The sequence below is a fragment of the Tubulanus polymorphus genome, chromosome 2, assembly GCF_964204645.1.
Source record: "Tubulanus polymorphus chromosome 2, tnTubPoly1.2, whole genome shotgun sequence".
NCBI classification, from domain to species: Eukaryota; Metazoa; Nemertea; class Palaeonemertea; order Tubulaniformes; family Tubulanidae; genus Tubulanus; species Tubulanus polymorphus.
Window position 1 is genome coordinate 16,636,419 of NC_134026.1, and position 26,700 is coordinate 16,663,118.

At 30.4% G+C, this 26,700-nt stretch overlaps 2 protein-coding genes across 3 annotated transcripts in view; one reads left to right on the forward strand and one right to left on the reverse strand.

Moving 5' to 3' along the window:
* Window positions 1-20,721, reverse strand: part of LOC141898669 (uncharacterized) — a 127,171-nt gene extending 106,450 nt beyond the window's left edge. Inside the window, exon 1 of the mRNA XM_074784704.1 lies at window positions 20,664-20,721. Coding sequence (XP_074640805.1) covers window positions 20,664-20,668 — 5 coding nt within the window. The 5' untranslated portion in view covers window positions 20,669-20,721. The remainder of the gene's footprint in view (window positions 1-20,663) is intronic.
* Window positions 1-26,700, forward strand: part of LOC141898670 (uncharacterized) — a 166,742-nt gene that overhangs the window by 11,061 nt on the left and 128,981 nt on the right. The gene's annotated exons all lie outside the window — the stretch shown is intronic.

Below are 26,700 nucleotides of genomic sequence, written 5' to 3' on the forward strand. Positions count from 1 at the left end.
TGACCACTAAATTTTGTGCTGCGATTTAACATAATCTTGGCAGACTGCCAACCAACAGCCATGACATAGGTAAACCAATAATAATAGAATATATCTATGCAGATAATGTTTACATAAATTCAGTAATGAAAGTGCATCATTAGATTTATAAGCAAGTATATGTGATAATTATGATTATTGTAAATTAATTTTACCAACAGTAAAAGATGATAAATTAGAATTTGAAAAGTATGAATATAAGAATAAGTACCATTTGTAATATATGGAGATTTCGAGTCATTGAATAAGGAATTAACTGATCAAGATAGAAACGAATTATATTATAAAGACATAATTTAAATTCTAATTCTGATGGAAATAATTATTCAGATCGTTCAATAACATATACTATCAAAATAATTCATCAAAGTGCTGCAGCTTTCCGATTGTATAATAAATCTGATTATCCAAAACTAATTAAAAGTTAATTGAATATGAAATGAAAATTAAGTAAATTATTAGATACAAATATAGAAATTATAATGACAGAAGATGATGAAATACAATTTGATTTTGCTGATAAATGTTATTATTGTGAAAAGATATTTAATTTTAAAGATAAAAAAGTTAGAGATCATGACCCCAATCATTTGAATGGTAGATTTAGAGGTGCAGCACTCTTCTTTGAAAATTGTAATTTGCAAGCTAAGAAAATTAATTTTGTTATATTTCATAATTTATCAGGGTATGATGCACATTTATTTATTAAACAACTATGTCATAAAATAGAAGAAATCAATAACGAAATAAAAACTCTAAATTCAAATAGATCAAAAGATGTTGTTAAAATACCAACTCATGAATTTAAAATGCTAGCTGAAACATCTGAAAATTATAAATCTTTCCAATTTGGATGTTTAAGATTTATAGATTCTCATAGATTCTTAACTAGTTCATTAGATAATTTATCAAAATCATTAGTTGATGATGAATTAAAAATATCAAAAGAATATTTTCCAAATGATAATGATTTCCAATGAATGTGATACAAAGATGCGATTCCATATTCTTTTTATAAAAATCATAATGATTTTAGAATGAAATAACGATTAAAGTAACAATTCTATCATCAATAAAAAATGAAGATGTAAAAGATGAGGTTTATAATAGAAATGGTCTATTGTACTAAATGCCTTTTGAGGTCAAGCAGAATTAGTACAAATTAGTGCTCCATCTTCAAGGTTTTTAGTGTGCTTCGCTGATAATGTTACCAAAACAATGCTAAATCTGTTGAATAATTTTTCCGAAAGCACTGTATGTCAGATAGAACCAAGGGTTTAGGACAAAAGTTCAATAATCGATTATATATGAGTTTTCCTACAATTTTTAAAGATTAGTATAGAATTGAGCAAGGACGATAGTTCAGCTTGGCGCGCGTCACCAGATTTAAAGATAGGTACAACTCTTACCGTTTTGCGATATCCTAAGTATAGATTTTACCATATAGTATAATCAACTAAAGTTCGTCGTCTATCTCGAGGTAAATAGCATAATTCATTTATAGCTGGTCATCTATATCTCTAACAAAACATTACCCATCGTCTATATTGGATGCATAGTATAATTGATTATAGCTCATCGTCTCGACCTTTCGAGCAAACATAACCCGTCGTCTATTTTGGTTACATAGTATAATTGACTTTAGCTCGTTGTCTTTTTCGAGCTAAACATTATCTGTCGTCTTTTTCGGGTGCATAGTATAATTAATTATAACTCGTCACCTTTTTCAAACAATCATAACCCATCGTCTATTCCGGGGGCATAGTATAATTGATTATAGGTCGTCTATTTCGACCAAAACAGTACCCGTCGTCTATCTCGGGTACATTAGCTCGTCGTCTATTTCGACCAAAACATTACCGTCGTCCATCTCGGGTACATAGTATAATTAATTATAGCTCGTCGTCTTTTTCGAGGAACCTTTACCCGTCGTCTATCTCGAGGTAAATAGCATAATTCATTTATAGCTCGTCGTCTATATCTTTAACGAAACACCACCCATCGTCTATTCCGGGGGCATAGTTTGATTAATTATAGCTCGTCTATTTTGAGCAAAGCATTACCCGTCGTCTAGTTCAATTAATCATAGCTCGTCGTCTAGCACGAGTAAAACATTACCCGTCCTCTATCTCGGGTAGATAGAATAATTAATTATAGCTCGTCATCTATCTCGAGCATAGATTACCCCTCAACCTCTGGTGCAGAGGGTCAACCACAGGCCCTCTTTTTATCGACCTTTTCAGGGATCGCCTTACATTATGCGCCAATTTTATCGTCACATGAAGTCGCCTTTGGAATGTTGTAAGCCGAACCCATCGTTGAATACACACACACACCTACACACAGCGGCTCGAGGTATACCTGATGTCCACATCAAGGCTGCTGGTAGACGGAGCTCGGAGGCTTACCGGAAATATAAACACTTGCTAGATAACGTTACAGCTGGGGCGCAACTCTGGATCATCTGTTTTGACTCTTTAAGATTCGTGTTTGACACTCATACCTCCTATTGCAGCTGGGGCGCAACTTGGTATCATATACAGGCTTTAGGAACGTTCAGTTCATCCGCTGCTATGACAACCATTGTTGTCTTGGCCTAATTACCATGATGTGATTGCCATGGTAACGAGTATTTTAACATTTAATTCCTAGTAATTTTAATTAGGCCGAGCAGCTGGGGCGTTTGACATATGTTTATTGTAAATATTGTATATTTTGTATTCTAATAATAAATGTCAAGCAGCTGGGGCGCTTGGCCATTTTCAATTTAAAATCATCGACCTTATCATTCTTTCTCGTTGCAAACTCGTTGCAAAGAGATAACTTTTGCGCATAAAGGAAAAATGTGCAATAAGGATTAAATGTATTATGAAATTAATTAGGTTAACCAAATGTACTTCAATTAACACATGTAGAAAACGAATTGACAGAAGAAGTGAGATATTGTTTTGAAATATTTTTAAAGGTACAACAATAGAAGATTATAGTAATTATATTGAAGTAATGGAAAAAATAATGGACCTTGTAAAAGATGTTGAATATCAAAAAATTTTTATCTCTCGAAAAGTAAGTTTTATGAAGTCAGAAAAGAAGAAAAAATGGAGTACAACATTCAAACACACTTAGAAGAAAATTTCAAAAATACAAATAAAAGAGAAGTTAGAAATAATGTTTAATGAATTTAAACGCCGTATTGAAGAAAGATATTTTGAATGTTCTGGTTTAACATTGAATGAAATTATATTTTTAGATTTGAATATTTTTGACATAAAAAGAATAAAACATTAAAAAGTAATGACATTTTTTACAAATAATTCAAACTTTACAACAGAAAAGGATATTGAAGCATCATCTTCTAATAAACTATCATTTCCAACAAAAAAGATATGAATTTTCAAAATGAAGATAATAAATGTTTTCTATGGTCAATTATAAGTTGTCTACATCCAACAGAAGAACATGTTTAAAAAATAACAGATTTTTTGGAAATATGAATCATCATATTAAATTGGCCAATACCCAGTAACTATAAAAATGACTCCTAAAATAGAAAAAGTTTTTGATTTAAAAATAAATGTATTCGAATTAATGCAATTACCAGAGACAAAAGGTGAAAATATTTAAGATTATACATTAGAAGCTTTAACAAAACATTATGATGATGAAAATGTTATATATTTATTATACAAAAAAATGATGAAAATGAACATTATATGTGGTTAAAACAGATCGATTTATTCTTTAGAACAGAAAGTGATCTTCATCGTAAGATTTATCTATGTAGAAAATGTTTATCTAAATTTATGACAGAGATTGCATTATCAAAACATAAAGAGTTATGTGATGATAACGATTTTTGTAAATTAATAATGCCAACAGAAAAGATTATAAATTAAAATTTGCTAATCATGAATTTAAGAATATTGTTCCATGTGTAATATATGGGGATTTTGAATCGTTGAATAAAGAATTAACTGACCAAGATAGAAAAGAAATATACAAGAAAAAGCAATTATTAAATCAATGGATAAAGGAAATGAACTAAATGAAGACATAATACAGACCCACCAATTATAAGTACAATTTGAAAAGTTCATCATAGAGCTGCTGCGTATGGAATTTATATAAAATCAAATTATCCTGATATCCTGAATTACATGAAAGTCAATATATTTCTTTTAGATGTGAATATGTAGTAAATGATTTTTGTAATATAACAAAATAATCGTAACAAAAGAAGATCATGCAACCCATTGTTGTTATTGTGAAAAACGTTTTTATTCATTTCCTAAATAAGTTAAAGATCGTGATCATTTTAATTCCAAATATCGTGGAGCTGCTCATGAAGATTGTTACTTACAAGCTTAGGAAGTTAATTTCGTACCAATTTCATTTCATAATTTATTAGGGTATGATGCCCATTTATTTATGAAACAATTATCAGGAGAATTAGGTGTAATCAATGACGAAATAGAAGAATATAATGCTATAAATGATGCAAGTGTAAGAAAATATGATTTTAAACTATTAGCTAAGACAAAAATTATATTTCATTTCAATTTGGGTACTTTCGATTTTTTGATTCTTATAGATTTTAGCAAGTTCATTAGATAATTTAGCAAAAAGTTTAGTTGACAATAATTTCATAATAACGCGATATTATTATCCAGATGAACAAGACTTAAAATATTAAGAAATAAAGGTGCAATACCTTACTCATTTTATAAAACGCACGATGATTTTAAAGAAACAAAATTATTGAAAGAACAATCTTCTGATCAATTAAAAAATGAGTGCGTGACAGATGAAGTTTTCAATAAAACAGAGAAGTCAGAGAAGTTAATTTAAATCATTTTAATGATGACCCTTGTTATTGGTATTCAAGTCCTGGTTTAACCTGGCAATGTGGTTTAAAATATACAAATGTTGAATTAGATTTATTAAAAGAACTATTAATTCTAGAACTAGAAACTTAAAAGAACCAGACATGGTTTTATTATTTGAAAAATCTATTAGAGGTGGAATAAGTGGTGTTATGGGTGATAGGTATTTTATAGCAAATGATGAAAATAAATCATTATATATTGACGCCAATAATTTATGTGGTTGGGCAATGATGCAACCTCAACCAAATGAAAATGTTATATTAACAGAAGTTGAAAATGATGATAAAACTGATTGGGGAAGTGCAATTATGAGTTTAAAAGATGGTTATTTCATACTAGTTGATTTAGAATATCCTGATAACATAAAGTTTTAATCAAAAAACTTACCTTATTGCCAGAACATTTAGCCGTAGATGATAGTTATTATCTAAGTGAATACCAGAAAAAAATAAAACCGAATGATCGTGTCTTATCTGAAAACTTAATACTAACACAAAATAATGAATATAATTATATTGCTCATTATAGAATGTTAAAATTTTACTTAACTCATAAAATTAAATTTCAAAAAGTACATAGATATATTGAATTTAATCAATCGAAATGCTTAGAAAAAATATATATAGGTTTCCATACTCAACAGTGAACCATATCCAAAACAGATTTTGAAAAAGACTTTGTTAAAAATGATGAATAATAGTTTTTATGGAAAAACATGTGAAAATATTAGAAATAGAAATGATATTGAATTAGTATATAATTCTGAACGATTGAGACATTTACAATCAAGTCCTAGACATTTAGGAAATAAAAGATTTGAAGATTATTTAACAGCAGTAAAATTAAAAACAACGTCAATGAAATTTAATATACCTATATTCATTGGTTCAACTGTTTTAGAAATAACAATATCATTAATGTATGATTTTTATTATACTGTTTTACAACCACTTTTTGGGGAAAAGCATATTGAAATATTATATTTTGATTTTTTAACAGCTGATAACCCAATATTATTAAAATACAATAACCAAATATTATTTGGAAGAATTTCAGAAATAATTCCAAAACAAAATGAACTTTATATTTCATATGGTGAAAAAGAATTAATACAAATAAATGGATTAATGGATGACAAGAAATGGATGGAAAAAATTAAAGAATATTATTAGGCATAAAACAAATAAGAAAATCTATAGAGTTAGAACTAAATTAGGATTCGTTGATGTTACTGAAGATCATAGTTTAATTAAACAAAATGGTGATGAAATAAAACCAACTGATATAAAAATTGGAGAAGAATTATTACATAAAGGATTTTACCCAAGAATGGATCATATGTCATTTGATGAAATAATTGATAATATTTATAATAGAGAACCTGAAACATTAGAAGAAAAAGAATATTTTATCAAAGGATTTTTTATGGGTGATGGTTCAGCAGGTGTGTAAAAGTATGTTAATCACACTGAATATTGTTGGTGTTTAAGCAATCAAAATTTGAAATTATTATAAAGAATAAAGAAATACTGTGAAGAAGTTTATCCATAAACATATAAATAAAACATTTAAAATCATAGATGTTATGAAATCATCAGCAGTTTATAGAATACATGTTAATAATCTTAAATTTTGCAATTAAATATAATGATGAATTCTATATTCATGCAATAGTTAAAAGTAATATTTCAACTAAAGAAAAGATAATACCAGATTATGTATTAAACCCAAAAGATAATTTAAGAAAATGGTTCTTCATTGGATTCTATGCTGCAGATGGCACTAAAAAATTTACAAAACAGAAAACTATATCTTTGACATAAAAATGAAAAGTTGCTATATCAGGATTAAATATATTATGCAATTCATTGGGTTTTAATATGAATATTGGATTGATTAAATCTAAACCAAATTGCTTTAATTTAAGGCACACAGAAAAAGATTTAACTGAAGAAGTTAGAGATTTATTTGAAATATCCAATCCAACAGTTTATGTTTATGATTTACCAACTGAAGATGGAACATTCAATTCTGGGTTTCCATTGGTGACTTTCAATACTGACAGTTACATATTAAAGATAAAAACTAATAAGATAACGAAAGACTTAAAAACATTAAAACATCATTTTGACTTAAGCAATTATCCAAAAGATCATGAAGTATTTAGCAATGATAATAAAAAAATTCCTGGTAAATTTAAAGATGAATTAGGGGGCGATGAAATGATTGAATTTGTTAGGATAAGAAGTAAAATGTATAGTTATAGAACAAAAGATCATGAAGCTAAAAAGTTAAAAGGAATAACAAAACATGAGGTTGATAAACACATAGAATTTCAATTGTAATGAAACATAAAATGAATTGTTTAAGATCAGAAGATCACGAGATGTACATTAATGAAGTTGAAAAAACTAGTTTAAATCCGTTCGATGATAAAAGATATATTTTGGGTGATGGAATAAAAACATTACCTTATGGCCATTAAAAAAAATCAATATCATCATACTCGAAATCACTATTGGCTCCTTCATTTTAATTTAATTGTTTAGGTTCCTTCATTTTATTTTCCTCATCTAAATAAAGTTCTATATTATTCCACATTTCATCTAGCTTTCTTTGTTTCTTTTTGTTCGTTAATTCATCAAATGGAATTATAATATCGATGTTTAAAAAATGTACAATCTTATTTAAACAGAATTCATAAATTGATTGAATCTGTCATTTTATTATCCACATAATATTTTAATATGTTTGTGAATGTTTCTTTAATATTTTCCATATCTTCTTTTGTTAATTTAGGTTTTTTATAATGATCGTAAAATAATAAATGTAAATACATTTTCTTTTTTTTAATGTTACATGTTGATGCAATAATTGTTTTTATTATATCTTTCTTAGTTATTTCACCATTTTTATTTTCTATCATTTTCATTTTTTCAAGCCATTGCTTATATTCTGGTGTATGATCTTCCATAGAAAATATCTTAAAAATTTCATCTAGATATTTTAATTTTGGTTCTATAAGAATATCTCTAGTTTTTTCATCACCCCATAAATTTTTTTGCCATCCACATTCATTACAAAATATCACAGAATCTTTTTGTCTTAAGTACACATAAATACATTGTGGGCATTTTTTTCTATCACATCTTGGCAATAGATCTTCATTAAGTTCTTGGTATTTTCTTACATTTTCTTTACGTTTTATTGTTCTATTATGTAGATTTGAATTACTTGTTGTAATAATCATTTTACAATATTTGCAATAATATGTTATTCTTACTAATTCATTGTATTGTTTTTCCAACTTTTCAAGTGTTTCTGCAATATCTGGTAACGTTTTCTCATATGTAATGTTTTCTAATATATTATTTTTTCTTTCATTGAATTCTGCTTCAAATTTATTAGAAATTTTATCTATATGTGCTTTACGAAATTGATGATTCTCCCAATCTTCTATATTTTCAGGGCTATATTTTATTCGAATATGCTCACAGAAATGATCTTTTATATTACTCTTATCATAAAATGTAGAAAGGTCTTTTCCAAATAAGTTCAGGTTCAGTTTCAACAGAATTATTATTACTTTCGTTACTATCAACATTAACCGTTGATTCATTAATTTTAGTTCTCTGAATGTTTTTTAACATAATTTCTTGAGAATAATTTATTACAATTTGGGCAATTTATGTTAGGGGTTTATAATTTTTATCATGTTTTTTCATATGTCGAGCCATATTACTTTTTCTTTGAAGTTCACCACAAATTTTACATTCTATCTTCACATCCATTTATTTAGGAAAAATTTAAATTAAATTAAAATTAATTTTTAATGGTTCAAGGTAATTTTTTTGTTTTATTAGTAATGGTTGAATAAAAAGAATATAGAATATTTGTTGATTCTAGAAAACTTACAAATTATAAATCACATAATTAACTAGTACAATAAGATAGGGAATTTAAAAATTGTGTAGATTTAAAATTAGTAAATATAAGTTTATGTAATTCTTTTTATGATATATCGGATAAAAGTTTTGATCATAGATCCTTTTTAGTTTTTATTAAAAGTAAACGTAAATGGGTTCATCTTATGCTAACACCAGGATCATATGATTTAGAAACATTAGCGCAAGAAATTAATAAAAAAGCTCAGTTTAAAATGGGTAGTGATGCTGGATTTAATATTAGATTTTCTTTAAGTGAAAGTTCTGATAAAATTAAAATAAAGTTTGATAATGAAAATAAATATGCTTTTGGGGTAAAAAAAAACCTATAGCTAAACTGTTAGATAATCCTCCAGATGATATTATTTTAGGAAACTATGTAAAAGGTAAATCAAACTTAATGCCTTTTACACGCTTTTATATTTATTGCAATTCAATTGACCCTGTAAAAACTTTCGAAGCAACTAAAGATACAATTTGTAATTCTAGTATATTAAATATTTTACCATTAAAAAATTTTAAACAATTTGGAACGCAAATGAATTATAATTTAGCAGAATGTGATTTCAAACCTTGTACTCCAAAATTTAATAATTTTAGATTAGAAATTATAAATCATAATGGTTATTAATTGATTTAAATAACTTTCCTGTGATATATGAATAAGTTATAAGATGTAGAGAGTAATTTTTTCACTATATAAATAAATATAACAGTAGGACCGAGTATATGTTTTGGATTTGATTTTAAACGTGAGAAAGAAATGAAATTTGATATTAATGATGTAATTACACATATCAAAAATATTGCATTTTCTAATGAAACAACATTTGAATATGAAACAACAATAAATAAAGAAACTTTTAATGTAGAAAAGATTACTGATTTAATTAGAGAGTCTTTAAGATTTTATGAATTAGATGAAGATTTTATTATTAATGATATTAAAAAGATAATAATAACTGAAATATATGAAAATGAAACTAATAATATTATAAATGTTGAAATAATTATAACTAAGATAACTAAATATTTTGAAGATAGCAATTTCTTTTCTAAATAAATGGCGGATCAGAAGTGGATAATAACTGGTTTATATAATGGAGCATTATTATCAGTGGGAACTGTTGGTTATACAATGGTATTAAAAAAAGTAAAATAGGAAGTATTAATGTTGATAAATTTGATATCAATGATATTTTGAAATCAACATTAGCAGTAACTTTATCTAATTTAACAATTGATTATTTGGAAAAACAAAAATATATTCCTCCTAAAATAAATGGGTAATTTTTTTACTAAATAAATGGCATCTGCAATTATAACTATTATAGGATCAGCAATTGTTAACGCTTTAGCATTTACTGGTGGTGGGTATTTATTTAAGCATATTGATAAAAATAGTTCATAAGCAGAACAAAGAAGACATAACTTAGCATTAGAGAAATACAATAAAGCTGCAGAAGAATACAGAGAAAAGAGACAAAATTACATAGATTACATTAATAAAGAATTATATAATCAGAAAATTACACAGAGATTTTCAATCAGTCGATGAAGCTATGAGTTTATATAACGCAGTAACCAATAAAGAAAAATTACATCTATATAAACCTAAATTATCAGATTATTATACACCAAGTAGTGAACAACAAAAATATGAAATAATTTGGATTTTAGGTGGAACAGTTATTGTATTATTTGTTGCTTATAAATTTACTAATTAGTAATTTCTTTTCTAAATAAATGGATGATTAAGTTGATGATATTGATATTATTCCTCATGATATAAATAAAACTAAATTAAAATTATATATGGAAAAACAAATATTATAATTTAAAAATGATTTTGAAAAAAAATTAGATCGAAGACACTTTTGTACCAGTTATGAAAACAGATGCGTTTTCAGACGTCGCCTGAAAATCGCTAAGCTGCCAGATGCTCTAATAGAAATAGGGAGCTTATTCCACATACGTGGAGCAGCACATGAAAAAGAGCGATCTCCAAACGTCGTCAGCCTGCTTCTAGGTTGGGACAAAAGGGGTTCTCCAGAAGATCTTAATGAACGACTTGGTATATAAAGTTGAACTAGTTGTTCTAGGTAGGTTGGAGCTAGGCCATGAACACACTTGTATGTTAAAACGAGAAACATAAATTGGATTCTTTTCTCAACTGGAAGCCAATGAAGGCTTTTCAAAACTGGGGAAATATGGTCACCTCTTGGAGTGCCAGTCACAAGGTGGGCAGCATTATTTTGAACTCTTTGTAAAAGGGGAAGTGTGGTTTGCGGAATACCAATGAGTAGAGCATTGAGCCCATCCATCCTAGAATTAACTAATGCATTTATAAGAGTAAGTGCAGCATCAGTTGTAATGTACCTCCGGATGAGCCCAATGTTCATCAAATGAAAGTAGCAAGATTTACAAATATTTCTGATGTGATTATCCATGGACATGTGTTCATCAAAATAACCACCCAGATTTCTTGCGACACTACTCCTTTGAATCATGTGATTACCAACATTTACAGCTGTTGGCAGGGCAGAAAAGTTCTGTTGACGAGAATGGATGATCAGAAATTCAGTCTTGTCATGATTAAGTTTTAAGAATTTCTAGCCATCCACTCTCGAACCTATGCAATACAAGTCTCAAGTTTAGAGATTGCATCTACACTATCAGCAGGATGGAAACAAATGTAGAGCTGGCTGTCATCAGCAAAAAAGTGGTAACAGATACCATGTTTACGAATTATTTCGCCTAGTGGGCTCATGTAGATCGAAAACAGCAAAAGGCCTAAGACAAAACCCTGCGGTACACCAGTACCAAGCCTACAAGGGGAAGACATGTGACCATCAACACAAACGCATTGAGTTCTATTGTCCAAGTAGGACCTAAACCAATTAAGTGCGCTACCTTCTAACCCAAGACAGTCTTTTAGTCGATTAAGAAGAACTTCATGATTGACAGTATCAAATGCTGCTGATAAATCGAGCAGCACCAATCCAACTACCTGCTTCTTGTCAACGGCACACAGAATTTCGTTTTGCACCCTGACTAAGGCGGTTTCGCTGCTATGCCCAGCTCTGTAGGCTGATTGTAGGCACTCATAGAGGCCGTTATCTGACATATGATGGCGAAGTCCATTCGCAACTACCTTCTCTAAAATCTTGGATAAGAAACCAAGGTTAGACACAGGCCGATAATTATCTCAAAACATGGCGGTCCAACGTCGGTTTCTTAAGAAGCGGGGTAACAGTTGCCTGTTTGAATTCTGTGGGAACAGTATCACTTGAAAGGAATCATTGACAATGTTACAGACTACTGGAGCTATACATGGTAGAACACTAAAATTCTTAAGTAAATGAGTCGGTATGGGGTCTAAAATACAAGTTTTAGATGGCGAACACATAATTAACCTTTGTATTTCACTAACAGATGCTAGATATTTAAAAAGTAAAATCCTATATTATTTTATTATTAGTAGTTCAGTTACAATTAGTTCTGTAATAACATTTCTAGCATTATTCTCACCATTAACACCTTTAGCTATCTCAATTGGAGCTTTAGGTTTAAGTTCAAGTGTATTAACCGGCATAAGTTCAAAATTAGATATAAAAAGTAATAAAGAAAAAATAAAATCTAATATAAAAGAAATTAATGAATTAAAAGATACATGAAATAATAAGTTTGAATGGTAATATAACATTGAAGAACGAGTTAAATTATCAAAAGAATTAATAGATTATTAATTTTTTATCATATAAATGGTAGTTTTCCAAAAGCTTTTCAATGCAATAAATCAAATAAATATAATATTCCTGCAATAGATTTTAATACGGATATTTCATATGAGAATTGAAGTTTTAAATTCATTAATTAATTTAGATATTATATGTTACTGAAACTAATAATTTTAATGCAAAGATGGAAAATAAATTTCATAATTTAAAAAAAATGAAAGATGAAAAACAATGGTTATTAAAATCTAATATGAAGTATTTGCAGAACCAATTAAATTTTGCAGTTTATTGTGCAACAACAGGTTGTGGAATTAGTTGGAATGATCATTTGAATAATTCTAAATACAAATTAATTCAAAGTTTATTTAGATTTCATACATACTTTCAATTAAGATTAATATTAAATGAATTAGAGACCCCTTTACCAGGATCTAGATATTTTAAAGAATTAGATAATAATATTAATTCATCAAAGCTTTATAAAATTTGTAATGAATTTAATATAGATATAAATCATTCTGATTTTAGAACAAAACTTGGAACAATTAGATCACTTCCTTGTCCTGAAAATATTTTACAATATTGCACACTTCCCATACCATCTAATAGTTTTTATAATATTTATAATAATTAATTAGGTTATGGTTTAATAGAAACTAAGGATTTAGAACCATTACATTTTAATAAATTACCGAAACTTTATGATAATTTAAAACAAGAAAACAATAATGGTTGGGTTTATTTTATTTTAGAAAATAGTGAAGGTTTTACTAAAGCTGGTATACAAAGAATAAATCAATCAATTAGTACTTATTTGATATGTATTATAGGTGCGCAAGTTGAAACAAGATCCCCAATAATTGGAAATTTAAATACATCATTTGAAACACAAAAACAATTTAAGGTTTTATTTGAAGATTCTATTCATAATGATAAAAATAGATCGATTCCAGAAAACATTGTGAGATATCAAAATTATTTAGTTAAATCACATGTAAGATTAAATTATTGTATAGGCCCTAATTTGTTAATTATTTCAAATGATTTAATATTAAAAATGGGAAATATAATTGGTTATAATTATCTAATTAAAACTGCAACAATAAATAATAAGTTTGGATTAAATGATATAAATAAAAACATTATTACTGCTCCAAAACTAATGAAAGGTGAAAAAATTATTAACATATTCAATCAACAGAAACTAAAACTAAAAATATTAAATTGGATAATGATTTTAAAAGAAAAGATTACGATACTACAGAAAATATAAAAACTGATAATATTCAACATGAAATAATTAAAAGTAATAATGATAATAAATCACATGAAAATACTAAATTAGCTATTACTCGTATAGGAATTGTAATGGGAGGAATATTTTATTTTTAATCTTAATTTTTTTATTATATAAATACATGTAGAAGGTGAAGATATTGGAATGGATACTTTTGATGAACCCGGCATAACTGAAGAACAACCGCCTGATTTTAATGAAACAAGTTTTAATGACGGTAATGAGCCAGAATATAATAATAATTTAGCAGATAGTGGTTTTAATGATAATATAATATCAACAGGCGATTTTGATAGAAGAGCCTTAAACCTATATTTGAAAAATCTGGATATAATATAAATGATAGAGGTGCCAGATATTTAGTAAAAGAATTAAGATCTTTAAATGGTGAATATTACTATCATTTGAAAGATGATTATTATATTAATATCACTTATAAAAATCGAAACTAAAATATTAGCAGAATCAACTTTGAGTAATTTAGAATCATCTAGAATTAAAAGAATAAGTAATGGTAATGAAATAGAAAATGTGACCGACACTGAAATAAATCAAAATAAAAGAGTATTTAAACAAAGAATTAATGAATTATTTGAAATAATCAATAATAATTTAGAACCAGAAACAACTTCTGAACATAATATAACTTCCAAAACTAGTAAACTTAAATCAAATAAAGTTCCAATTGAAAAACTTTTACCGAATGGATTACTTGACGCAACAGATCAAGAATTAGAAGAATTAGATATATTTTCTGATAAAGCAATTAGAGAAATTATTAGTATAAGACTTGCATCTGATAAAATTAGACCTTTAGAAAAAGAAAGAACTGATCAAATTAAAGAAATAGAACAATTAAAATTAGATAGAGATAATAAAGTTATTGAAGAAATCGAATTTAAAAAAAGAAATGCATATTTAGAAAAAGAAAAAGATGATTTAGAATATAACATAGAATTACAGGAAGAAGAAAGTGAATTATTTAAAAAATCATATGATTATAATATTAATAGATTAAAAGCTATTTTTAAAGATTTGTTGATAAAACCAAATTCTGAAATATCATTAAAAGATAGAATAAAATTATTATTTAAACTAGAAGGTATAACAATTCTTTCAATTCTAACAGCTGTAACTATGTTATTTACAACAATTGGTTTAGCTATTTCAAATTCATTAAAATCTACGCCTACACCCAATAAACCGGATAAACCTCCAAGTCATAATAATTCTATACAAGATAAAGTTGAAGATGGTTTAAAAAAATTAGCAAAATATCTATGGGAACTATCTAAAAAATCTGCTGCAGCTTTACCCGGAGTTATAGCATCAATTGTTGGTTTTGTATTAAAATCTGCGGGAAATATTCTTAGTTTTGCTGCTGAACATATTATCTTATTTTTAATTACAATTGTTAGTGCTATTATTTTTGGGTCAGTGAATATGATAAAAAATAAATAATTAATTTTTTTGTTAAATAAATGAGTGGGAGTTATATAAATCCTTCTAAGAATTCTAGAATATCTAATGCTATTAAAGCAGAGAGATCTCATCATATAATTACTCATAATCCTTCTAATATTAATGCTGATGAAACTTTATATGTTAGAATCCCGAGATTAAATCAAAATACTTTTTACGTTCCAAATAGTATTTATTTGTCAGCTGATATAAATGTAACTGGTAATAATAATAATTATGTTGTAGATAATGTTGGGAGATATTTGATTAAAAAATTAACTATTAAGATTGGACCAGAAACAGTTTTCTCATTACATGTTTATAATTTATTTATGCATTTATGGTTAACAAAAGAAATTAGAAATAATATGATATTTCAAGGCATCCAATTAGAAAACCATAATAAATTAAGATCAGAAGCTAATAATGCAATAATAACTAATGCTAAAGATAATTTGATAAAAAAGATTTATGGAAGCAAATATAAAATTAATAAAGATATGGGTTATAATTTATCGAATATATGTTTAGAATATGACACAGTAACTGATGAAAATATTGCTAGCACAATTGAAACACAATATCATGAAGGATTTTCATTATTATATGATTATATTGAAAAATTTAAAATTGTAACTATTAGTGCAAATGATGAAATAATTAATGAGAATATTAACTTCCCAAGAAGATCTATTAAAGGTATATTAATATTTTTTACCATTGCAACATATTCTAATGGCGCAATAAAGGTAGATAATTATTATAATAACAAAAAGTAATAACAAAAGTAGAAATAACTATTGAAGGTATAGCAAATAAAATATTTTGCCAAGGAATGAGAATGATTGATCAAAGGCCAGAAATAAGAAAACATTTTATGAATGAAAAAGTAAAATCATTTGAAAATTGTAATATTAATCAAATTGATTATTATACCGGTAATAAATATACATTATGGTTAGATTTTAGAACAACAGAGGATAATTTATTACATGGTTCTGGGAAAAAACTACAAAATACAAAAGATGGAATACAATTATTCATGAAAAAGGAAAAAGGAAATTTAAATTTCAAAATGCACATTTATCTTATATCTGATGCGCAATTAAATATTGTAAATTCTCAATTACGTAATATTCAATATTAAAAATATAAAGCGAAAATTAATGATATATAAATGGGGGATAAAAAAACTCGAAATACTAAAGAACAATATTTAAGAAATTTATATTATAACCCTGAGAGTTTGGTTGCTTATAGGAGATTTAATTGATATGAAAAATGTTAAGAAAGATAATTATGATTATTGGTGGATATTGAATATAATTGATATTTTTAGTCGTTATGTATGGAGCTTCCCACTTTATAGAAAAGATGCTGTACAAACATCAAATGTTTTAAGACAATTTCTTTCAGGTGGAAAGATAAAGCCAGATAAAATACAATTTGATGATGGAAAAGAATTTGACAATTCATCTGTTCATGAACTCTTGGATTATCATAATATTAAATATTTTTCAACAAAATCGGATAAAAAAGCAGCACTTGTTAAACGATTTAATAGAACATTAAGAACAAGAATGTGGAAATATTTTACAGCAAATAATACTTTTAAATGGATTGATGTTTTACCAAAATTGATAGAAGGTTATAATAATTCTTATCATTCTTCTATTGGAATGAAACCTAGCGATGCTAGAAAACCTGAAAATGATGAAATTGTTTGGAATAATTTATATGGAGCATTTCTTGTAGATGATTTTGGTGAACCTAAATTTAAAGTTGGTCAAAATGTTAGAATTTCTAAGTATAAAAAGATATTTGACAAAGGATACGATCGTAATTTTACTAGGGAAATATATAAAATAAAAAAGGTTATAACAACAAAACCATATGTCTATAAATTAGAAGATTTAGATGGTGAAGAAGTTGATGGGTACTTTTAAGACGAAGAATTAAGTTTAACTACTGAAAATCTAGAACAAGAATATAAAATTGAAAACGTATTAAGAACCAAAGCTGTTAATAGAAAAAATATTCTTTAGTAAAATGGGTTGGATGGCCAGATAAATTCAATGAATGGATATAATCGAGTAAAATTAAAAATATATGAATGAATAAGGAATTATTTATATTTGAGCCTCATAATATGTTAATTTTCTGGTGTAACAAATTGTGGAAAAACTTATTTTATATAAAATTTTTTAGAAACTATTTATAAAAACTGTTTTGATGATATAGTATTATTTTGTCCAACGTATGAATTTAATCAGACTTATGATAGAAATATTACTGTAAATAATAAATTTATTTTATTAGATCCTAAAACAGTTAAAGAAAATTTAGATCATTGTATTAAAATAGCAATAGATATATATAAAGGATCTAATACATTATTTATCATAGATGATTGTGCTAATCTACCTGATTCAAAAGTTAGAGAAAGTGAGTTATGCTATTTAGCTTTATTTGGGAGACATTTTGGGATAACAACATGGGTTTTAAATCAAAAATATAATTCAATTGTTAAAGATTTTAGAGAAAACATTTGATTTTTAGTATTATTCTACAATAAAGATAGAAAATCAATGAAAAATGTGCTTGATGAAAATGATATTATCTCGCTTGATTTACACAATGAATATATGGATAAATTGAAAAATAATAAAAGATCAAAATTACTATTTCGATTACAACACCCATTTAAATATAAATTCATTTAAACTCAACTAGCTTGTTAATCTAGTATATTTTAGTCACATTCTAGTCAAATCTTAGTTATTGGTAGTTCAAACAAAAATCAAATAAATTTCAACAAGAAATATATAAAAACAATAACATTTCGACTAGCTTGTTAATCTAGTATATACGGCGGTTGGATACGGCGCTCGAGGCGAACGATCGCTAAATCGCCGGCGACTAAAACCAACACGGTGGATTTGGGCGATAAATAATGAATATCAGCTCAAATTAAGTTTCATATATACCTGGCAGACTGGTTTTTATTATGGACTTTCGCTTCAGCAAAGTCCATTTTGTTATCGCATATAAATATCGTTCATCCTTTGGTACAAAATAACATCCAAACGAGGCTTAGTTTCTCTTCGGAACTTTTACATCATTCAATGCAGTAATAAAAGCTCTAACCCTATTGAATTTCATCGGAATCCATTGCTTATTTATCAATTTAGTTATTTATTTGTTGTTGAAACTACATTTCGTTTCGGAAGAACACATGACCTTTTATGTATATTCATGCTTCACACACGTGCGCGGTGCATATACTCGCTGCTATGTGGGGTAATGATCTGTGCATGTATATGAAAAGCGCACCTCGTGTGGCCTAGTTAAAGGGCAAATGCCAGCAAAATTGCACTTTCCGCGATTTCTTAACCAGAAGAAACTTTAGTATACATATAACGACCTGAGATGTGACTTATTGAAAAAAGGAGCACGAATTAGCCGTAATAGTTAGCGGAATAGTTATCTATTTATCCTTCACTCCGTGCGTATAGTTCATATTCAACCAGCGGGTGGGGCTATTTATGATGTTAACTATGACAATCAACACAAGCACATGTGCGCACTAGTACGCGTAGCCTATGTATAATCGATAAAATAAACATCATTTGTTCACCGTATTCACTGACCTACAGTGCTACTCACTTATATACGATTATCATGGCATATACAACGGTAGCAACACTTACAATGGCAAGAGTTTATTTATTCAAATCACTCCTAAAACGATAAAATACCGCATGAAATGTCTAGTGAAATGACTGGAAGCGGCGAGCGTTTGTCAGAGATGACGTCAGAAACACGCACCTGCTAACATAAACAATAACAGTGAGCACGTGCTGAAATTGCCGATTTAAAAGTGATATTTTTCAGTAAGGGCTGAGCTAAAATTCAAACCAGTTCCATATTTGATATTTGTGAATACATCACATTTGAAAATGAATTTTACACAATATTCTATTTTGATGGCATTTGCCCTTTAAAGTTTTCTTGGAAACTGCAAATGATTCAACTGCCAGGGTTCGTCGCGGCCGGCCGTGAAAAGTAGTGTATTCTATAGAATGGCAGTGAAATTGGGAAAGAGGAGAGTGAATCTTGGAAATTGTTCAATTCACGAACAAATTATCCCCAAACTTCGTACACAGTGTATAGAAATCGTTACACCATGAGCGTGGAGAGTGTCTATTTGAGTCAAGGGGAAACCCGCTGGCATGTATATTCATGATGAATCATCATGCAGTTGTGTGTGATGGAGATCGTATCAATAGACAGATTTTTATGAAAACTTCTCGATTCAATCAAGAAGGACATCCTAGGCTTTTTGATTATTTGGAGCACGGATTCTCCGAAATTCTGCCCAAAACTTCATGCCGGAGATAGGTATTCGTTTCCATGCATAATTCAAAAAAGACATTTTTTCTCGATATTTTCCGTCCATTTGAATTCAATCCAATAGTTTTCATTATTTTTCATTTGTTCTGCTTATAATCTCTAAACTAGACTGCCAATGTTTAATTTCGATGTTTTAAATTTAAATTTAGGAAAGTCCACACAAAGAATTTCGTTTCTTGTTTTTAGATTAAAATTAACACTTGCTCTTAGAAGGGGCCCGGCCGTCAGGATTTAATTTTTACAAATTCTCGTCATTATTTTTCCAACCAGCCCGCTGCGGAGAAACAAGGTTTCATTTGTTTAGTCTTATCGTGTTTCCTAGCTAAAAGTTAAGCTTGTGAGCCAAACAATTTTGAGCTAATAAAAGGATCAATTAATCGGTAGTGGGTGCATCTGTAGCATTCTCAACATGTGCGCTTGTGCGCACCCTTAAAGTAGAAGAATACAAGGAAAGTGTGTGAGGAAGATAGTTCAAGAAAACTAGGCCCCGTAACTTTTTTCGGGGACAAAGGTTTGACAGTAGATCCAGAATCAGAAAGGGAAAGATGGGTACCCCTCGCAAAAAATGTGGGCAACGTCCCCCCGGGGCCAAATCCAAAATGGCCGCCAGAAATACCTACAGCCCATTATCGCCAGAGTAGTATTTAGTAACCATCATAAGACGTGAAGTAACTAAGAGGCTAAAGGTTAGTTTAGCATATCGAAATGTATCTTTAGTAGAAAAAGGTGACCGGACGTCCCGTCAATTTCAAAATATTGCGTCCGAGACAAGTGGTACTGTTCACTTTCTATTTGACTCAAATTCCGAATTGATGGCCTGAAATCAAAGGAAAGGGACCTGAAATTGCCCCTAAAATGAGGAAAATATCTAAATATTACTCACCCCATGATGACGACAGTGTTATTCAAACTTCGTAGGGTATTACCACAATTATCGTAAACATCTTCATATGTTAAACTTGATATTAGTATTGAAGACAATAAACTATTATCCGGTCATTGTGAGAATCAGATGTTTCTTTCTCTAGATGTTATTTATTCACCAGCTGTAAAATTCTCCGGTCATATTATCAATCTAAACATAGTACATGGATACATTAAATTATCTGATATGTGTTCATCAAAAAGTGCGACATCAGGCTCGGATACAGGGAGTGGGTTTTTATGGGTTAGAACCCACTTCTTTTTTGGTAGATTGCCCTTTCCACAAGTGGCTCTGAAAAATCCGGTCTCTAGCAAACCAAAAAGGAGAAAAGTCGTCTCTATATCAATCTCAAAGCCAAGGAAGGGCAACATATTAATTCGTCGAGGCAAATAATTAAACAAAAAAAAACAAAAAGCTTTTTTGTGCATGCGCATATACAACTTGAAGAAACCGATTGATAAATTACGAGTTAGAGGACGACGTGTGCTTTAAAACATATCCTGCGGGGTTTAGGTTAAAAAATGATACCTCGTTTCTCCACTTTGCTGAGCTTATGTTGACCCAATCGGCCACCTATCTGCCCTGAGGAGTTATTTTTCTTAAACCATGATCAGGCATACAATAGACACGGCAGCTATAGAAATGAAAAGATGAAAACATTTTATTGAAACTAACAAAATGACCCGGCCGCTGCGGAAAAAAAGGTATTCTTTTTTCAGCCTTAGGCTTTATTATTGGTTTCCTGAAACCGTCAACTTGAATTCACGCTGATCAGGTGACTTTCTCGTTTCTTATAGCGAATCATGTTGCTTGATTCCACGGGAAATGAAATAACGCCCTACACTACAGATTCTGATGTTTATTTATCATATCAACTTTGGGACCGTCTCAAAATGTCAATAGGCTAAGCACCTCCAGTTAAATGTACCATTTACATGTACCGCCAAAATTTTTGACAATTACGTGGCGTTATAACGAGCTTTGACTATAGTATGGTTGTGTTTGAAAAATTGACATTTCCTTTCGTTTTTCCTTTCGTATTTAAGCACTTCTCACAAATGAGTTAAAATTTCGTAATTTCGTTTCGTAGATTCGGTAATTTCGTAGTTTCTAAAGTCTAATTCAGTCTATGCACTATTCACTCGATATTATTAAATGAGTGAATTGAAGTATTCACACGCAGAAAGGCTAAATGATTCGAGCCATGCAATTAAATTTTACTCGGGCTTTCTCTGACCTGCTGACATTAATAGTTAAACCTAGATCCAAAACGTTCATGTAGTCATGGCTTGTATACCAGAAATCATTTAGGCCTGTACATTTTGCTGTATGAAGGTTTGGTATACCAATTTTGCTAATCTTGACTGCTTAGTGTACGGTACAGCTGTATGCATTATACAATTGTACCAATGGGAATAGGGCCTATTGATTGGGCTTATTATTTCCTGCTTTTGAATACTGAAATAAGCATAACGTTCATTCAAATATCCAATGAAGTTAAATGGTCAAGGAGAGTCAACACCAAGATATCTTGACTGCTGTTGCACCATAGAAGATCTGATTCTTTCAACTCTAGCAAAGTGATTCAACACGATCGACATAACACTGGAATAGGTTTGCAGTGACTAACAGTTCATTTCATTTAGTCCTATGTACTTTTTAGCCAATTTGGAGAAACTTGATCAATTCAAAATTTATTTATTGACGCTTTTGGTTACATGAACTGATCAGCAATATACTTAAAGTAAACTTACGTAGTAAACCTGTCGGACTCGCGAACGCCGGGAAAGAAATGTCGGAAGAAAACACAACATGGCTACTAATTGAACAGGGCCAAATTTCCGATGTTTACGGCTCGACAGTGCCTTTATAACGTGGATTTATCAAAATTACCATGCAGTATCTGGAGGTTGAAGTGAGGCGAAGGTAAGGTAAGTAAGCCTGGCCCGTGTAAAAGTCGGCCTCGATCAAAATGTTCGACGGTGATGTTGCATGTTTTAACGGAACCAGACAATTATAATTTGGAACGTTTCTGGAAGTTAGATACTATAGGTATAGAGAACCCGGGTGTAGAATCAAACAATTTTTTGAAGGAATATTTACAGACAAGTATTTCAAGAGAGGGGTCTATATACCAAGCGAAGCTTCCTTGGCGGGTGAGCCACGGACCGCTACCGCCAAACTATTCTGTGACATTTGGCCGCACTAGGTCTTTAATTCGACGATCAAGGGAACAATCGTTGTTAAAACTAGTAACATGGTATAATAAGATATCAGTTGGAGCATGACTTCATTAAGAGCGTGTCCAATAGGGTGCACTACATCCCGCATCACGCTATTCTAAGATATTCCAAAACCATTCCTATTAGGATAGTGTTTGACTGCAGCTGCAAAAGATTTTAAAAAACGATTTAAGTCTAAATGATTGTCTTGAATTGGGACCCTGTCTTCTCACTTCCATCCTTCTACGTTTTAGACTTAATAAGTATGCTGTAATTCTTCCTGACTTAGATAGAGACTGGACTTTTGGTTGAACGATCTTTTGGATCCAGAAGGTGCATTTGATGTATATAGATTTAAACGGGTCCGTTTTGGAGCTAAATGCTCTTCTTTTATGTTAAATAGCACCGTTATCTACCATCTGCGATACAACTTTAAAGGTAAATTTGCTAATTTACAATCGTTGCATTGTTCGGAAATCAGACAGGGTTTACAGGACTCTTCTAGAAAGAAAAAACTTTCAGTTATCAATCAATTAAAGTTGTATCTTGTTGATGACAATGTAATTAGACGTAAAGGGCGGTTACAGAACGCTGATTTGGGATTTGACAGCAAGCATCCTATATTCATATCAAAACTTTGCGTGATTTCTCGGCTTATCATCTACGATGCACACAAATGTTATGCATTTTGGTACCACAGCCACGGTTTGCAAAATTCGGGAAAAATTTTGGATTCCACAAATACGGCAAGCTGTTAAATCCCAGGTCAACAAGCGCGTTACCGGTCGTAAATTTTCCGGTAAACCATTTTTGTTGCCTGATCCTCCTCCACTACAGCGATACAGGGTTTCCAGGTGCCCACCTTTCTTCTCATACGGCGTTGATTATTGTGGGCCATTTACGGTAGATAGCGGTATTTGCTACATATATTTGTTTACGGTAACGAGAGCAGTTCATCTCGAAGTGGTACTTAGTAATTCCACTTCAGACTTCATCAGGTGTTTTCGGAGTTTTTCAGCTCGCCGATCCCTTACACGGAAGTTGATTTCGGACAACGCTAGCACGTTTGTCAACGCTAATTCTGAACTTGAACGTATATTTGATTCCTCGAGTATTTCGAACTATTTTTCTCACCGTCAGATAGACTGGCATGATCCGTTTTGATTAAATATAATTAAATCACATCCTAATGTTCACAACCAATACATACTAGAATTTTGGCATTTTTAATAACAGATAACCAGTTTGTGATGTACAACACGTTACATGAAGACCGTAGATAAAACTCAAATAAAGGAGCATATAGAATCATTCCATCCATATCAGCCATTACAGGAGAGAACATGCTCCTAACCGTCGATATCTACCGTCAGACGTAACCATCATATCAATGTTAAATGGTTTGAAGGAAACCTATCCCCATGTCCAGTGTTCTTACTCGACCTACAGAAATACTGTTTCTGAAATGGGTATAAGTTTAACCAAATTGGGAGAGGAACAGTGTGAATATTGCCTAGCATATGGAATACACCGAAAGGCTGTAATTCAAGACAACTGTGCTTGCGAAATATGCCGCAACCAAATTGTCCACATTGATAGAGCACAGAATGGACGGTTGTATTATAAAAGGGATGCCGAATCCGAAGAACAGCACACTATTATAAGGGCAGTCGATTTACAAAAGGTTATCATGTTGCCTCGCATACCTGGAGTCAAGATAACATTTTTCACAAAACGTCGTGTGGCATATCACGAGACATTTGCTTCCGTCGGAGAAAAACGTCAAAACAAAAGACGTCATATATCATTAATTTGGCATGAGGGTATCGCTGGTCGTTCGGCTGAAGAAACGACGTCAGCATTTTACAAAGCTCTTTTGAGAGACAAATAATTTGAGCACATCATTTACTGGCTTGACAATTGTTCAAGCCAAAATAAGTGTTACAGTCTTTTTACCGCACTGGTTGTGTTAGTCAACTCGTCTGTGATCCGGCCAATAGTATAATACTGAAGTATTTTGAGCCTGGGCGCACATTCATGGCTGCAGATAGCGTACACGTAGGCGTTGAGGCCCAATTAAAGAAAATTCCTTTCAGAACTGTGTATAACTTCATTGATTTTAGCAAAGGTATATCTGATTCAAATGCTTTGAACATGGATGTTGTGGAAATGGCCAATGAAGATTTTCATCATTGGACAGGGAATCAATCAGCAGCAAGACTTAAGAAACCTGGGCCCGCTTCCATAGTCGAGACTTAAGCCCAAAAAGTGGTCTTAAATCTTAAGTCCGGTCTTATTTTTTTAAGACCGGACATATTCTGTTCCAGAGAGAAGACTTAAGCCACAGTCTTAAGTCTAATATTTGTAAGTCCGTTCATTAGTGGACTTAAATATTTAAGACCGGTCTTAACATCTAAGGAAAAATACAAAATGGCGCATTTACTTTTGGGAATCATTTTGCCAGCTCGAAAAGAAAGAGAATTTCGTCGGTTAGGTAACCCATTAGAGGTATTTACCGCTGATGAGTTGAAAGAACGGTTTCGATTCAGGCCAGAGGGTATCGATTTTCTCGTGAGAACATTCGGAGCCGTGTTGACGCCTATACTGCATAACGAAAGAGGGAAACCAATCTCAGTAGTTTGGCAGATTTTAATCGCGCTTCGGTTTTATGCCACAGGGCATTTTCTGCAAGTAATTGGGGATACTTTTGGTATAGCGAAGAGTTCCGTTTCACGCATAATAACTCGAATAACAAATGCAATCGTTGACCAGATACCAAGAGTTGTTAGATGGCCAACCGACGAAAATACAAAGCGCGAGATAATGCAAGGATTCTATGACATAGCCCATCGGGAGGTAAGTTTCGCATTTTCAAGAATTGTATTGAATATATATGTGTGCGTGCGTGCGTGTTACCAACTGAGGCGATAACACTAAATATCCTTTGTATAATAGGTATTTTGAGGAAAATCCTGCAATCGGAGGATTGAGAAATGGACTGGTTTTTGGAGACAGCGGTTATCCATTAAAACCGTACTTGATGACCCCATTTCATCAGCCCGGAGATAGGTCGGAAGGGAATTATAACAGTGCTCATAAGATGACTCGGAGCCTCATTGAAAGAACATTTGGAGTGTTGAAGCGTTGTTTCCACTGTCTTCATGGCGAAATTCGTATGGAGCCAGAAAAAGTTTGTAAGATATTTTCGGCGTGCACGGTTTTGCATAATATAGCGATCAACTTGAATGAACCTTTAGATTTTGATGAAAACTTTGAAGTCGATCTGCCAGAACAAGAGGCTGTTCGTGAAGTATTTGGAAATCGCTGGCAAGAAACAAGAAATCACATTGTTCAAGAATATTTTTTGTAAAAATTTAACATCAAATATATATTATTTGAGAAATATATACAGTTCTTCAAAATTTGATTCATTTAGAAAAATATTTACCATCAGCCTTAGATGAACTAGCCTGCTTAATTTCTGCTGCCTGTAGGCCTACTCCTGAAAAACACGTATGTACAATATCAAGATACCAAGTCGGGTTGCAGATGGAATACAGTATACCGGTATGTAACGTTTCCAATACTTACCTCCTTCAATCAATACTTACCTCCTTCAATCATGAAATGCGGGCCATCTCACATAGCTGTTTCAATCAGCGTTACATTTTGCAATGGTTGATCTGCTTGGCCATCTCCTTTAACGGTAAGAATATACTATTTATTCATGAAAGATTGAATGATTTAATACGAGAATACCAATAGAGCTGAAA